At 39.1% G+C, this 15,642-nt stretch overlaps 1 protein-coding gene across 1 annotated transcript; it reads right to left on the bottom strand.

Moving 5' to 3' along the window:
• Nucleotides 1-391: 391 nt before the first annotated feature.
• stil (STIL centriolar assembly protein) lies at nt 392-14,984 on the bottom strand. The gene is made up of 17 exons (XM_047810388.1): nt 14,623-14,984; nt 14,320-14,412; nt 14,078-14,185; nt 13,455-13,570; nt 12,417-12,598; nt 11,290-11,549; nt 10,202-10,285; nt 9,730-9,816; nt 6,253-6,397; nt 5,766-5,875; nt 5,417-5,540; nt 3,571-4,536; nt 3,135-3,276; nt 2,869-3,049; nt 1,950-2,091; nt 1,601-1,857; nt 392-1,369 (listed from the first exon to the last, which is right to left on the bottom strand). The coding sequence occupies exons 2-17, from the start codon at nt 14,403-14,405 to the stop codon at nt 658-660; spliced, it is 3,702 nt and encodes a 1,233-aa protein (XP_047666344.1). The 5' UTR covers nt 14,406-14,412; nt 14,623-14,984; the 3' UTR covers nt 392-657.
• Between the last annotated feature and the right edge of the window lie 658 nt (nt 14,985-15,642).

The following is a 15,642-nucleotide window of genomic DNA, read 5'->3' as shown; positions in this document are numbered from 1 at the left end:
TCATCTTTTCACACCTAAAACATTTGTACTTGTGTGTACAAAAAAAGATAAGTGGTATGTGGGGAAATGGTTATCCATCTATACATAGTGGTGTGTATAAATATAGACTATAATTATGTAAACCCACCCCCCCCAACATAATTGATCTTGTTTCTAAAATATACTTTACATGCTTTCCAGTGAACTTTTAGAGAATTTGCCTTTCTGGCACAGCCCTCTCACAGCATACGGGCTTGGGATGGGCGCTGAGAGTTAACTTTTCAGGGGCATTGGTTAGCTCCTTGGCCAGGACTCAAACCCAGACTGCAGCAATGAGAGTCTGAGATCCTGCCACTGGACCATTAGGAGCCACAGCCACACACACACGTATGCACAGAGAAAGAGGAAATAATTCTGTTTAAGGTTCTTTAATTAATAAAAAGACTGGTATCACTTTCTACAACTACAAGAAAATACAACTAACACCACCATAAAAGAAAGCTAAAGTATTCCAGACTGTACAATAGGACACACAAACACGTTAAAATCTCCAAAGTGTATCTTCATAATAGCATAAAATATACAAGCATTAGTGGTAAATGTACATTTTTAAGAAAGGCACAATTAAAAGGTAAACAATTTCAGATCCATACAATTCCTGCATTAGAAAAAAGGTATTTAAAACAATTTAGGGAGCTGTCGCAACCTGCTGAGGTCGAGAAAATTCCCAACAGAGCCTTGATTTTCTGCCACTAAAGCAAGTCTCTGGTTCTCAGATAAAGAGGATCGCCGCTGAGGTCGAGAAATAATGTCTTTCGGGATGTTCTCCTTCTCTGGGCTTGTTTTTGTGTGAGTAAGAAGCTGCATTTTAGGCTTCAGGTCTCGTATTAGCTTGCTTTGAGATTCTTGATCAGAGAAAAGTGGCTCAGGCTTCTTATTAGTTACATTTTTTAGAATAAAACCAGTTTCCTTCTCTCGCAAAACATTTTCTGATGTGTCAAGTTGCATGGAGCAGCCAAGCGCAGAGTCAGTCTGTGCTCTCATGCCGCAGTCATCCTGTTCCTCTCCACGTTCTATCAGTCCATATTTCTTCATGTACTTGCAGGTGGCTAGTGACATGTTGCTGGGAGAAAGAATACTCAGTCCGGTGCTGTTCTTATCCAGCGGAGTTCTTCCAAAAAGCAGTGCACTGGCATTGGACTGGGCTCCAGGAGTCTTGCCTCCCAGTGACAGACGGGACAGCTGAGAGTCGCTGAGGTACTTTAGAGCGATGGCATTGGCTTCTAAACTCAGATCCACGCCACTGCTCAACCCACAGATACTGGTGCCCACGGACTCAGAGAGAGCCAGCCTTGGGATGACTGCCTCAGGGTTTATGCAAGCTAGTGTGCTAAACACAAACAAGATTCATATTAGAAAACAAAACAAATCTCAGAGGTTTATAAAGATTTTATATTTCTAGCAGAATACTCAGAATTGTAAAATGTAGAGCTGCCAAAGAAACATGCATGAAGTTTCACAGGACTGTGAATACATGATACACAGCCTGTGGCCAGTGGCAAGCTACAGTGTGAGCACAGAAAAAGACAACACATATCACAGCATAGGATGCTTCACGTACCTGGCACTCTCTACAGTGCTGCGGATGGACTTTCCTGTATCAAGCTCCACGCTGACGCCGAGGCTCTGCAGCTGTTTTAGTGTGGCGCTGAACACCCGGTCTTCTTCTAAACCCTCAACTTTTTGTTCTCTGAGTGCAGGTTTACTTGGAGAAGAATTCCTTGGTGAAAGACTGTGTCTGGGATGAAGGCTGTAAACATCTTGCTCCATTATTTCTTCTTCAGTTACACTGTCTTGGAGACGGCTTTTCACTTGGCCCTATGGGGTGGGGTGGAGAACAAAAGGATGAACCACGTCACAATATAAGATTCCAGACTACAGTAAAAGAGAGCTAGAGAAAGAGATCTTACTAGTAACTCTTGATAAAATCTATGATCAGGTATTTCTCCATTTTGAGAGAAGCCCTCTGTGTCTTTAGACTGAGAGTTAAAATACATGCTTGCACTCTCTCCTAGCACAGGACTCTGAAAAGAAACTGCTGCATCTGATGTGCTGCGAAAAGAGAGAGAAACGTCAGCAGACAAGTTCTGTAACACCAATCTAAATAGTTTGGAGTAAGAATGTAAACAAAACAAATATTATTCTTGTTCTCACAAGATTTACAATGACATATCTATAATCATACTATTTTTCCAAAATACTAAAAGCACTGTTGAATTCTCAATTATTCAGACGGTGTTGATTTATTTTCAATAACAGCAGCTCTAACAATAGATCTGGCTGTAATTCTCATCACAGCTTGAAACATATTGTTAACATTTCTATAGTGTATAGCTGTTTATAGTGATTTTCTGTTGAAGTTATTAAAAATCGTTTATTTCAAATGTACAGACAGAGTATGCTATGCAATGATCTTGTTAATATGTGCTAATTAAATGTAAAATAAAATATATAAATAGGCTAGAGAGGGAACAATTGTTTACTACTACTATTATGCAAGTAAAAACACTAACTAGCTCGTATTTGTATTTCCAACGGTATTAAATGTAGCAGAAAGAAAGCACGACTTGCTGTTCTGCTATGCTACAAGAGGAACAAAGCACTTTCAGAAGTGCTGTTATTGGGGTAGGAACTTTGTCACTCCACCCTGACTGACTCATTATTTTCCATAAAATCTCCATTTTACAACAGCATTCTTCAAGCTATTCCTGCGATTTATGTTGTAAATGGGAGTTAAGAAATAGTTAATACATTTTTAAATGTAATCACATATACGGTGTAGCACAAAAAGCAGATTATTTAAAAGTGTATTAACAGCAGATGTCTTACTTGTGTTGTGGCGATGACGTGGAGAGTCGAGGTGTTGCAGGGCTCTGTTCTACTGTACTATGGAGAATGTTCTCTGAGCTGAGTCTGGAGGACACTGTGCTGTTAGCCTCAGAATGACACTCAATAGACTGACCTTCATGTACAGAGCTGTAACTGGGAGAGCTCCAGAACAAACTGGCTCCTGTATAAACATTTTTAAAAGGTGTTGAGCTGATGGGTTCTTGAAGGCTGAAAAAGGCTGTAGGAATCAAAGTTTTTCTGTGTACCTGTTCCTACTGCGATGCTCACACTTGTCTTCTTTAGGGGGTCAGAAAGTGTAGAGGTCTGAATGACCTGCTCCTGCTGCACCTCTGGAGATGCTGAAAGTGGCTCTGACACTTTGCTCTGGGCATCAAGAAGTTTCTGAATCTAAGAGACACAAAATAAAATAAAGGTTCATAACAGACTGACCACGGTCTGGTGGATTTCACAAGACCTCAGGTCACTCATTATACTTGCTAATGAATCTTCTTATCTTCAGTAACTGATGACTAATCAATTCATGTTTTTACAGCCATAAAATTATATTCATCACAGAATAAAAACCTTGACATGGTGTTATAGGAAATCATACTAATATGATTAAGTCACCTGATAATATTGCTATGGAATTTTATTACCCAGTGCTGTTCCTGACTTCTTATGGCTTCATAAACAACGAACCTGAGCCTGAAGTTGCTTCAGCTGCCGGTCCTGCTCCATTAGCATCCTGTAAGCATCAGCAGGAAGAAGGCCCATGCCTATGTCTGGTGCACTGACTGCCACTGGACCAGGCTGGTGGTGGCAGCACTGAGTCTGACACACAGGCACCGCCTGGTCCAGAGCTCCACCACAGGGGTTGGTGTTGGGGACGTGTTGCCCGTGTAATGGAGTGTAATGCAGGGGAATACCAGCATGACACACAGGGCTCTTAGCAGGTGAGACGCGGCACGGCAGAGATAACGCAGGCCTGGAAGTGGAGAGACTGCAGTCCCGATGTGGACTGCCATCAGGTGGACAATATACAGGGTTCTGCACTGGTGGAGACGGAGTCCCTTGCCAGGTACTGCCCTGGTACATGGGCATGTGGGCATGGTGTGTGGGGCAGCAGCTGCAGGTAGAATTAAAAGCTGGGGTGCTGTGAAACACCATATGCTGAGAAGGAGGCAGAAGTGGTGTCTGATCTGGCATGATGGTCACCTTTTTGCTCTTTTGGTTTTGGTGACCAGATCTCGGTGTGTGATGATGGAGAGAGCCATTTGGGGATGCACCAGTCTTGGGTGAGGACGATGATGAGGAAGACGATGACGCAGAGAAGCTGTTGCCTGATCTTCGGACCACAGAGGAAACCGACTTTCTGCATGTGGAGGGTTGGTGCCCAATTGAGGAGTGTGTTCTATTTAGCTTTGGCTGTGACAAAACTGGGGTCAGAGGTCTCCTGATTGGTGGCGGACCAGCCATGCCACTCTGAGCAGTTGGTCGTGGTACCGGGTTGGAGGGTGGTGTGTTACTGCTACAGGCCCTAAGCTGAAGACTGGATTGGGCAGGATGCATGAGGGAGTGTTCATGGGATTCCACTACCTTCCCATCAAGGAAGCTGCCATCCAAAACCATGGAGAGCTCTGGGACAGAAGGCTGGACTTGTCTAGTCTGGGGAAAAAAAGGGAAATAATAAATAAATAAATAATTGTGCAGGATGTGTTGTGTGTATATGTATGTATGTGTATATATATATATATATATATAATCAGTCTGTAATAATCTGCAAGCCATAATAATATGGCTTGTGACATTGTCACAAGCCATAAACCTTTAAACAGAATGAATCAATTTCATTGAGAATTACTAACAAAGTCTCAGGTTAACCATTCAAATGATTTTGTACACAAACACTTCAGTTTCATAGTATATTTATTACAATTTTCCCCACATTTGAAATAGAAACAAATTATTCTTGAAAACAAAGACTGCCAATGACTGAAAGAAAGAACCCAATGTTAGAGATGCAAATTCTGACATTTAGTTCAGGAAACTTTGAATGGCACATTTGAGTGAATTTCATTAACATGAATGTAATTACAACATGTGACTGAACGTAATGTATATCCTTATTATTGAGTAATAGAAATGCACCAGAATCAGAAAGGAGGATCAGATAGAAAAAGGTATCAGATATCTGACCTTGTAACAAAACCGACACAAATTGGATTAAGAAAACAAATGTGTTTCTGGACTGGAAATATTTACATATAAAGAGACCATAAGAAAAGTTATTTTTGTTGTTGACATGATTATATTTAATTTATAAGATTTACAGTGATTTATATTTATAGATTTACAGTGCAAGTGGTTTTGTGATGTTTCCATGATATGTGCTATGATATGTTTCCAAAAATTTTAGATATATATATATATATATATATATATATTATACACACACACACACAAAGTGTAGCAGTTTTTAAAGAAAATACTAGCGTCACATCTTTACTGAGTAATGCAGCAGATGAACATGTAAGAGCTGTCAGACCTGTTGACTGATGGGGTGAGGATTAGGAGATGGCCGAGGAGAGAGATCCTCATCTTCCACTCCTGAGTCATGGTCACTGATGGACAGTTTGTTCTGGACTGCAGCTGAAGATGAAGCTCCAGCTCTGATGGAAAGAAAAATATACAGTCATTGCCAATGAATACTGATTGCAGGCAAATCTGAGGTATGAGAATGGATTCTCCATTAGACATGGCAGTATGATGGAGTTACCATTTCCACTATAAAATGCTCATTTTAATATAAACCGGTAGCCAAACTACTGTCAAAGCTGCTGTTATAGAAAATTCAGCATCATCTAACCAGTCAGAATACAGAAAGGTTACTGTACCTTGATAACGCTGCACGAGACAGTGCCTCTTTAAAGAGCTCAGCCTCCTGATTCTGACTCTCAGCACTGAGTTCAAAGTGAAGCAAACGTCCCTCTGCTGGCTCCACATTCTACACACACACACACACACACACAAATAGAGAGAGAGTAACGTAACATAACTAGTAACTGTACTAGTTATGTAAACTCACCAGAGGGCCCAATGATCTCTGCTTCAACCTTCCAATCTGTATTTCTCTTAATGTCTTATAGACATTTAATAAGAGGTCATATAATATATATATATAACGACACGATAATAACATGCTGAAGGTAGAAAATAAACATTGAGAGAAATTTCAAACCAAGCATGCCAAAGGACTGGTCCAAGAAATAACTGAAGATCCATTCATTTAAACCTGATCTGCCTAACATGAATGGTCAAGTCTTGCTTCACTGCTTGCTAGTGTGAATGCTGGGTGAAATTCAACACACTTAGTGAACAGACCTTATAAAGTGTGAGGGACTCTTTGCTGCTGAGAAGCTGAAAGCTCACATCTTTTGGCCCATGCAGCTTGCACTGGTAAAACTCAGGATCCCGGTGAGTGAGCGAGTACAGGACCACTAGAAATGCATCATCCTCAGACATCACTCTGGAAAAGACACGATTACACGCCTGTTATTCAAAATGATGTATAGTTTTAGTGTCACTCCACCAGCTGCTTCACTCTAACACTTTCATCAATAAGCTGATTATTGCTTGCCTTACTTACATCACATTGGTATTACATTCATTATAATCTGATTTTGTTTGTATGTTTTAGAATATATAAATTTCATTTTGACAATTAATACACAATAATAAGGAAACAGAAAATCTAAAAAATATTATATGGAGACTTACCAAAAACATGCAAGTACCCATATACAGCGGGTAAAATAAGTATTGAACACGTCACCATTTTTCTCAGTAAATTTATTTCTAAAGGTGCTATTGACATGAAATTTTCCCCAGATGTTGGTAACAACCCATTCAATCCACACATGCAAAGAAATTAAACCATAGATGTCCGTAAATTAAGTTATGTTTAATAATGTTAAATGACACAGGGAAAAAGTATTGAACACATGAAGAAAGGGAGGAGCAAAAAGGCATAGAAAGCCAAGACAATCAGTAATTAGAAAGCAATCCTGCCCCTTGTCAATGCAAATTAATATCAGCTGGTTCTGTCCACACTGATGGCCTATAAAAAGGTCTCGTTACCAAGGTATCAACACAAGAAACATCTCATGATGGGTAAAAGCAAAGAACTCTCTCAAGACCTTCGCAACCTTATTGTTGCAAAACATTCTGATGGCATTGGTTACAGAAGGATTTCAAAACTTCTGAATGTTCCAGTGAGCACTGTTGGGGCCATAATCCGTATCAGAAAGACCTGGAATCAGCAGGTACAGTTGTTGACTATGGGGTCAGAATTGTTTCATTATTCTGAATAAATACATTATGATCCACAAATAAATATAAAGAGTTTCACAAATATTTTTACAAATTTCACAAAAAGAAATGAAATTCACAAATAAATAAAATGGGATTATTTATAAATTGTATTTATTTGCGAATTGCTTCCTGCTCATTTGTGAATCGCGTTCTGTGCATTTGTGAATCACTGCACGCATTTGTGGATTGCGTTCTGTGCATTTGTGGATTTGAAACATTTCTAATGTCAAGACGTGCACAAGAATCCACAAATAGGTGGACTCCGCCCACCGTCTACTCCAGCCAATCACGTTCTGATTTACTCGCTCTTCACACTACCACTGGACCCATAGTTGGCCTGTATGCACGCTCACTAAGCAAGACCACTGCTGAAGAAAAGACGTGCTGAAGCTCGTTTAAAGTTTGCTGCACAACATTTGGACAAGCCTGTGAAATACTGTGAGAATATAGTCTGGTCAGATGAGACCAAAATTGAACTCTTTGGATGCCATAATACACACCATGTTTGGAGGAGAAATGGCACTGAACATCACCCCAAAAACACCATACCAACAGTAAAGTTTGGAGGTGGGAACATCATGGTGTGGGGCTGTTTTTCAGCATACGGTACTGGCAAACTTCATATAATTGAAGGAAGGATGAATGGGAAAATGTACAGAGACATTCTTGATAAAAATCTGCTGCCATCTACCAGGATGATGACGATGAAACAAGGGTGGACATTTCAGCAAGACAATGATCCCAAACGAGGTGCTAGAATGGCCCAGCCAATCACCTGACTTGGATCCAATTGAAAATCTATGGAAAGAACTAAAGATCAGAGTTCATAGAAGAGGCCCACGGAACCTTCAAGATTTGAAGACTGTTTGTGTGGAAGAATGGGCCAAAATCACACCTCAGCAATGCATGCAACTCTTGAAACTGTCATTACCAACAAAGGCTTTTGTACAAAGTATTAAATGTGTTTCAGTAAGCATGTTCAATACTTTTTCCCTGTGTCATTTAACATTATTAAACATAACTTAATTTACAGACATCTATGGTTTGATTTCTTTGCATGTGTGGATTGAATGGGTTGTTACTAGGGCTGGGCAATTAATTGAAAAGTAATCAAAATCGACATTCAGAACCTATAATCGATCAAATTTTTCCAGGTCGATTATTTCGAATTACTTTCCCATTAAAAACACTACCGCATGTGGAGTCACGTGACCCCGCTCCGTTATGTTACGTTACTCCGCCGACATGTCGAGCATGGAGAGCTTAAACACTCAGACAACTGAGCAACAAGAGCAGCTTGTATCAAAGAGAAACACAGTCTCAGTTGTTTGGACACATTTTGGCTTCGGTAAGGATGACATCGAACAAAATGTAGTCAGATGTAGACACTGTAGAAAAACAGTTTTGACGCCCAAAGGTAACACCACCAATTTGTTTCAACACTTGGAGCGCAATCACGTTACTGAATATGAACAGTGCATGGCTCAAAAAAACCCAAAAAGAGAATAACAAGCGCCCAGCAACAAGTGCCTCCGCAAAGCAGATGTCGATAACAAATGCATTCACAAATGCCACACAGTATGTGAAGAGTTCAAGAAGATGGAATGAAATCACTGACGCTATTTGTTATTACATCGCAAAGGATATGACTCCCTTGGCTACAGTGGAGCGAAGCGGGTTTAAACACCTCGTTAAAACTCTTGACAGAAGATACACTGTGCCATCGCGATCACATTTTTCTAAAACTGCGCAGGACGATGGACCCATTCTTGAGCCTTACTTTGCACTACATTGACGACGATTGGAAGCTGAGCCAGAGATGCCTTGAGACGGCATATTTTCCAGCTGATCACACGGCAGATATGATTGCGCAAGGTCTGAAAGATATGCTTTCTGAATGGGACTTCACGGGAAGAAAAACTTTCAGCCATTACGACAGACAATGAAATGCACTGTTTAAAATATTATTTACAGGATATACAAGAAGAGATACTGCTTATTTTCTACTTTTAATCTGAAAAACATTGAAAATAATTTATTTTTTTTCCAAAAGTGCAAGCTATTTATTTTTATTTTTTTTAATAAGAACAAAGTGACTGTTCATTTTAGGCAATGTGTGCTTTAATTTCAGTTGTTCAACATTGATGTTCAATAAATAATCATAGATAATAGATAGTGTATGTTTCCTTCAATTATTTTAAAATCAAGTAATGCACCCTTCAGTCAAAAATCTCACTTGTAATATGTGAGCATATTTACTAAACAAAACTTGTCAGTGAACAATGAGGGCAAAAAAAAATTAAATAATCTTTCATTAATCGTAATCGAGTTAAAATGTTCAATTAATCGAGATTTTGATTTTAGGCCAATTCGCCCTGCCCTAGTTGTTACCAACATCTGGTGAAAATTTCATTGTGAGAGCGAGCGAACGAGACAGAGAGAGCCTAAACAGCAGTGTCAGAATGAACAGATGGACGCAGCACTCACCTGTCATGGAGGGAGGAGCTGTACAGGTACCTCAGACACCACGCCCACACTGCTGGGTTGTGGATGTGTGTAACGCCACTTAACCATCTGTCACACGAGAGATGCAGGAAAAAAAAAACAAAAAACCTTCATCTACCTTCACTATCCACACACAACAATTACAAATCTCCCATGAGGCTTTGGTCAGGCTGTGATTAATGTAGATTAAATGACCACAGCAGCAGGATTAAAAGGTGAGCAGTTACTACACGTACCACACACCTTTTTCTACACTATAATTGCACACTGTCACGTCTGCACTTTATTCCACAGTCATATTCTTCACCCATCTGCATTCATATGTACATGTTATCTTTCATCATATACTTTCTTCCCTTTCCCAGTGGCAGAATTAATTGTAATTTTAGTACTATTTTATATTCTAGGTCATGTGGAACTGATACATAACCCGTGCAAAACTGAGAATACTTACACTCCGACAAGTGGAAGCGTGTAGACCTTTGGATCTGACTCGAGGATGAGAAGCAGTTTGCGGGTTTGGTCCATGGTCAGGAATCTAAACAGGAAAACAAATCTAATTGATATGCAATCATGTAATAAAATAAAAGGCGAGTAATGTAATAAATCATTAGAAAAGCAACAATTTGTTTTTGATGAATATGATATAAGACAGTATAACAGAATTATGGTACAGCCTCAAACATGAATCACTTACAAATATCTAATGCTAAAAAAACAGCTTGGAAACATTTTAACTTTAGCTTTTATTATTTTGCTGTAAGTTGCTGCTTTCAGAATGCATTTTGACTGAGAGCAGGTATCGACTTGATAGCTAGGGATCGGTATCAGAATGAAACCTGAGCAAAATCAGATCTGATACCAGAGAAAAGAAAAGGCATTTGATTGAATTCTGTATCAGATGGAAAAGACTGGATTTGTAAAACATTTTCTGAAGTGGGAATGATTTTGTACAAGCAGATTTTAGCTTTGATCTTTCTTCATGTATTTGCCTGTAGAAGTGCTTTCACTAAAAAATTTTTATAAAGCTTAGTAGTTTTCACAGAAAATATCAATATCAAGCTTTCAGAGAAGAAAAAGTGCCTGTGCCATCTGTCCTGGGGGACGTGGGGGGTGTTATGTGGACTTTCCCCACAGACTGTGGGTGCTGACAGCGTTAATGATAGGACCACTGATTCTTCTTACAAGTTGGAAGAATTCTGCGAAGTCATGCACAGTAGGAATGGATTATTAAATTATTATTAAAAGTTATAAAAGAGCCATGCTTTCCATATTAAAGAGCTGTTTTAATTTGTATGGATTTCCTCAGATGATTTGAGTTGGGATCTGGGGGAAGGGGTGATGGGTTTAATATGGATTTTTGCACTGAAATGTTACAAAGATGGTCTGTAAATTGAAGACACAAAAAAATACAAGCAATTAAAAAAAGAAAAGAAAATGTGTTGCTGTGCCATCTCTACTTTTAGATGAATGACATTTTTAGTTAGAGTTTTCCACACATTTTTCCATGCAGTGCATGTGATTACAAGTGTGTTGACTCACCCTCGTTTCCTTGTATTAGTGTGTGTGTGGAGTGGTTGTGCCATGCTGGCTGGGCTGCTCAGGTTCCTGGCCAGTGCAGTAGGGATGATTGGCAGCACACGCACAGGGACGGCCTCTAGTGAGCTTGCCAGCGTCACGCCTGCCCAGTGCACGCCGAAGCTCAGCCGGTCCATGTTCTCCACACAGCTGAGACGCGCACGTAGACTTATCAGCTTACACAGCTCCATCAGCTCTCTGCTGCTACATGAATGCTCCAACATCTGACCGAGGGATCAGGAAATACAGGGGAAGAGAGAAAACACATGACAAGAGGAAACTTTATCCCCACTGGGGAAACGTAAATAATAGATTCAGCAGCAGAATATTGTCAAACTTAAATTTTTTAAATTGAGATCCATTCATACTTATAAGAGGATTTTCCACAGTTCTACAATTCATTGAAGCGGTGATGTAAACAGGGTCCTGAAATACCTCACCCTAAATCTATTTAACACACTAAGTTTAATGTACAATGTCACAAATCAGGCTTACAGAAAAATATCACTTTAGAATATAAATGACACCTTTTCTATTTAAATAAATCTAGCAAACAGCTTATTCATAAACAAAGGCCAGTGGTCAGATTATAAAAATACACATTTCTGTAAATCAGCTTATTTATTGTTAAAATCAGATTTTGTACATTTGAATACAGGGAACAAATTTTGGGTCTTCTCTTAACAAAACTTAACTCTTAACTTAAAAAAAAAAAAAAAAAAAATACAAAAAAAACCAACTAATGTACATGGCCCTCTTTGCTCTAATAATAATAATGTACACTTTAGATATAACAAGAATCAGGAATGTTAATTTTTTTTTTTTAATAAATACTTAATGAAAAGGTTGTTTGTGCACATACCACCCGAGTCACACACACGCGCACACACACACACACACCACAGTAATTGCCTCTCCCTGAGGTGCAGCTGGTACAGACAGGTTGGAGTAACTGCCAGAGAAAGCGTTCATTACTGCTGTGACACACCATGACCTGAGTGTCTTGAGACCTTCTTTAACAGCTGCTCCATCATCACCACATGTCACTTACACATAACCGACAAACAAAAGAACACACTATGATCAGCTACCTTAAAGGTGATGTCCAGGTCATGTGCGGAGTACACAGTACTGTCAGGAACATGCTGAGTGTTGAACAAGCATGGCACTAGAACGTCGCCGGGGAGGAGAGCAGTCGGAGATTTTGTGGAGCCATCAGGCTGCTCTCTGCCAGGATCAAACCGATCCAAAGTGATCGATACACCTTCCTCATCTACATGGCAGAAATGAGAGATTATAGATGTACATAGGAAAACTCTGCCATGAAACACATCCATCAAAACCATGTATTCAGCGATTCTAGCATTAATGTGGTTAGTGGATGGTGCAGTATTTTATTTATTCCTGAGAGACATTAGTGGTTGTGTTTCACCCTTATCACTGGCTGATTCTGTCATAGCTTGTGCAGCTCAAAAAATTTCAATAAGTTTTCACTCTTATCTCACAAAAACCAAACGTTCTTTCCATACTTTTACGTTTCCAGCAGTGTTAAATTCAGGGTCAGAGTAATAAGGAATCCAAAGCAGAATTCAGTGGAGGTCTCAAAATCCCAGAATGCAATGCAGCTATATAATGCAACTGAAATTCAACTAGTTAATAATCTGCAAGATAAGATGCAAAAGCTAGTTTACAGACTTTGTCTAATATTTCTTGTTTCTCACCTGGATACTCTAGATTTGTACACAAGAGCTGCTGCTGTAATCGTAAATGCTTTCTTTACCTTAAATACCTTTTCCACAATCTGCTCTTACCAAACTTCCTGTAACCACACTACTTTACTCTTCTATTGCAGGATAATGTAACGCTTCCTATTGCCACTCTCAGGCATCACTCAGATGAGACTCCCTGATCTGGGAGTCCAGTCTGGGTCTCTCAAGGTTTCTTCCTCATGTTCTTTCCTGGAAGTGTTTCTCTGTGTTTCTCATTAAAGATCTAAATTCCTACAAATTTATCTTTGTGATAAAGTCTGTTGTTAAATTTGCTCTACAAATAAATGGCATTGAAATGTTGTGACATCATTTATCAGTGAATCGATATACAAAATGGTCACTGAAGAGTACTGTGCTCACCGCTATCCACAACTAGCATCCCAATAAGGAAACAGAAAAACTGTGGCTTCTTGCTCTGTCGTGCATGACGATGAGCCAAACGCAACGCCTTCTCCATGAGTAGCAGCCTCGGCTTTCTGAAATATACAAACCCAAACATCTCATGAGGAAGCAACAACTGAAGAGAAAAAAACAAACCAAAAAAAACATGAAACAGCACTGCTGAGTTTTGGAATCTGATTGGCTTGATGACACGGATTCATAATTTAATACAGCAGTTTACATTAATGTGCTTGCATGTGATTCATATCATGTATACTTGTACAGTAAATGCTCTACATAAACATGTAAGGTGTAATTGAAATTTTTAAGAAGTCTCCAGTGCTAGTGCTTTGTAACAAAGGTAAAGCTGTAACCTGAAGTTTTTCACCATCTTCAAACTTTTTTCTTCATTTTTTTTTAATTCAAGACGAAGAAAATGTCCAAAAGGTTCACAAACCTTCAAGAGGATTATTGTATGCCGTATAGAATATTACACAACATTCAGATGGTCAAAGTAATTGCTTTATCCCACCATCTGCTTGTTTATTAATTTCCAACAACAGCATACCACAGTGTTTATTCATTCTTTAACACAGACTCACCTGTAGCATGTAAGATGAATATTGACCAGATCCCCATTAGAAGTCGGATCCCAAAGGTGCATTTTTGATTTAGGAAATGTTAAAGGGCTGATGATGCTTTCTGGTAACCTTTAAAATAATAATAATAATAATAATAATAATAATAATAATAATAATAATAATCATAATAGAATTCTTGAGATTATTAATAGTTTTTCTCTTGTATTATTTATAGTGATGTAGAAATTCTGGGGTGTTTTTACCTGGTGTTTTGTGCTGTATCTGGTCTGCACACTGCTTCCAATACATGAGACGGCAAACCTCGCAAATTCACCTGTATGCGATTCATGTTTCCGCTGTAAATGTCATTTTCATATGAAAGAAAAAAATAATCATATTAAAATTATTTCTCTAAGAACTCGTTTCCTGGCGCTTTAAATAGCAAGGCTAGTCGTGTTAGCATAGGACGCTAGTAAGCTACCGAGATGTAGCATCACATTTACGTGACCTTTTAACTAAGCAGACAATATCATTAACAGTGGGTGTTTTGTAAGATTTCATCTCACCTATTCTGAACTTTGTAAGGGATTCAGTCAGCGCATTTCCGTCGCTCTGTAAAGCTCGGCTCTCTGCTCCACCCAGGGCGGCTAGCTGGCTAAGCTAAATGCTAGCTAGCTAAGCTAAATGCAGCTTCTGGCTAGTTTCTCTGCTAAAATGTCTCATATCATGAACCGTTTAACTTCCAACATCATCCGCGGTATCATCCGCGGCAAAAGTAAATCCGGTTTGACGGATTAGTTAATGGTTTACTTCACTCGGTAGGTTAGCAACACGTTAGCAACAGTGTGTGATGCGCTTGTCAAGTAAAAACAAAACAGACGCCTCCATTAAGTCAAAAATAAATTGTGGCGCTGTTTCTAAGCGCCAATGGCGGGACAGGACGGTTAGCCAATAGCAGCGCAGCAGAGTAGCGTTCGACCAATTAGACCGTGCCTTCTTATCTCCGCCTATCAATAAACGTCTAGTAGTTTAAAGATGCATCGGCAATGCACATATTCACTGATTGTATTGTAAATCTGATTGTATTTGTTTAAATGTGGATCAAATCTAGGGTGTAATCACCTTACACCACTGTGATGGATAGTCTGCATGAGTCTACAGCCTGGGCTAGAAAGTAATCAACTCCAGCTTTGCTTCTACATATCATTCTGTCAGAATTTACTTTCTGACATTTGGCAGTTCTTTTGAGCTTAGTCTAAAATAACCCTGTTTAAGATCAATATTCTGATGAAGATGACGAACTTTATTTTTACATTTGAATTAGAGGCAGCTTTGAAACATATCCCACGTGTGCTGTATATCTGCAGATATTCTTTACAATTCTTGGAACTGGAGTGTTTTTCTCAAGCAGTTGTCCTTTACATAAAAAAATTGATAAATCATTTATATTTAAAGCTTTTTAGTTTCAAAAGAAATATAATATTTTTTTACATTCCAACATAAGAAGTAAAAGTGCTAAGTTAAGTACCGTTTTTTCTTCATTCGACACGAATATTTACTTTATTCCTAAAGTCATGCTATCTGCA

This window comes from Tachysurus fulvidraco, chromosome 2 (assembly GCF_022655615.1).
Source record: "Tachysurus fulvidraco isolate hzauxx_2018 chromosome 2, HZAU_PFXX_2.0, whole genome shotgun sequence".
Lineage (NCBI taxonomy): Eukaryota > Metazoa > Chordata > Actinopteri > Siluriformes > Bagridae > Tachysurus > Tachysurus fulvidraco.
Note: the sequence above shows the minus strand (reverse complement) of the source record. Positions and strands in the feature narration are given on the sequence as shown.

Coding starts and splice junctions, on each gene's coding strand:
- stil (XM_047810388.1), bottom strand. CDS start 14,405: ATGAATCGCATACAGGTGAATTTGCGAGGTTTGCCGTCTCATGTATTG. Junction 13,571..14,077: donor ATTCATCTTACATGCTACAG/GTGAGTCTGTGT, acceptor TGTATATTTCAG/AAAGCCGAGGCTGCTACTCA. Junction 11,550..12,416: donor ACCTGGACATCACCTTTAAG/GTAGCTGATCAT, acceptor TCCCTCGGTCAG/ATGTTGGAGCATTCATGTAG.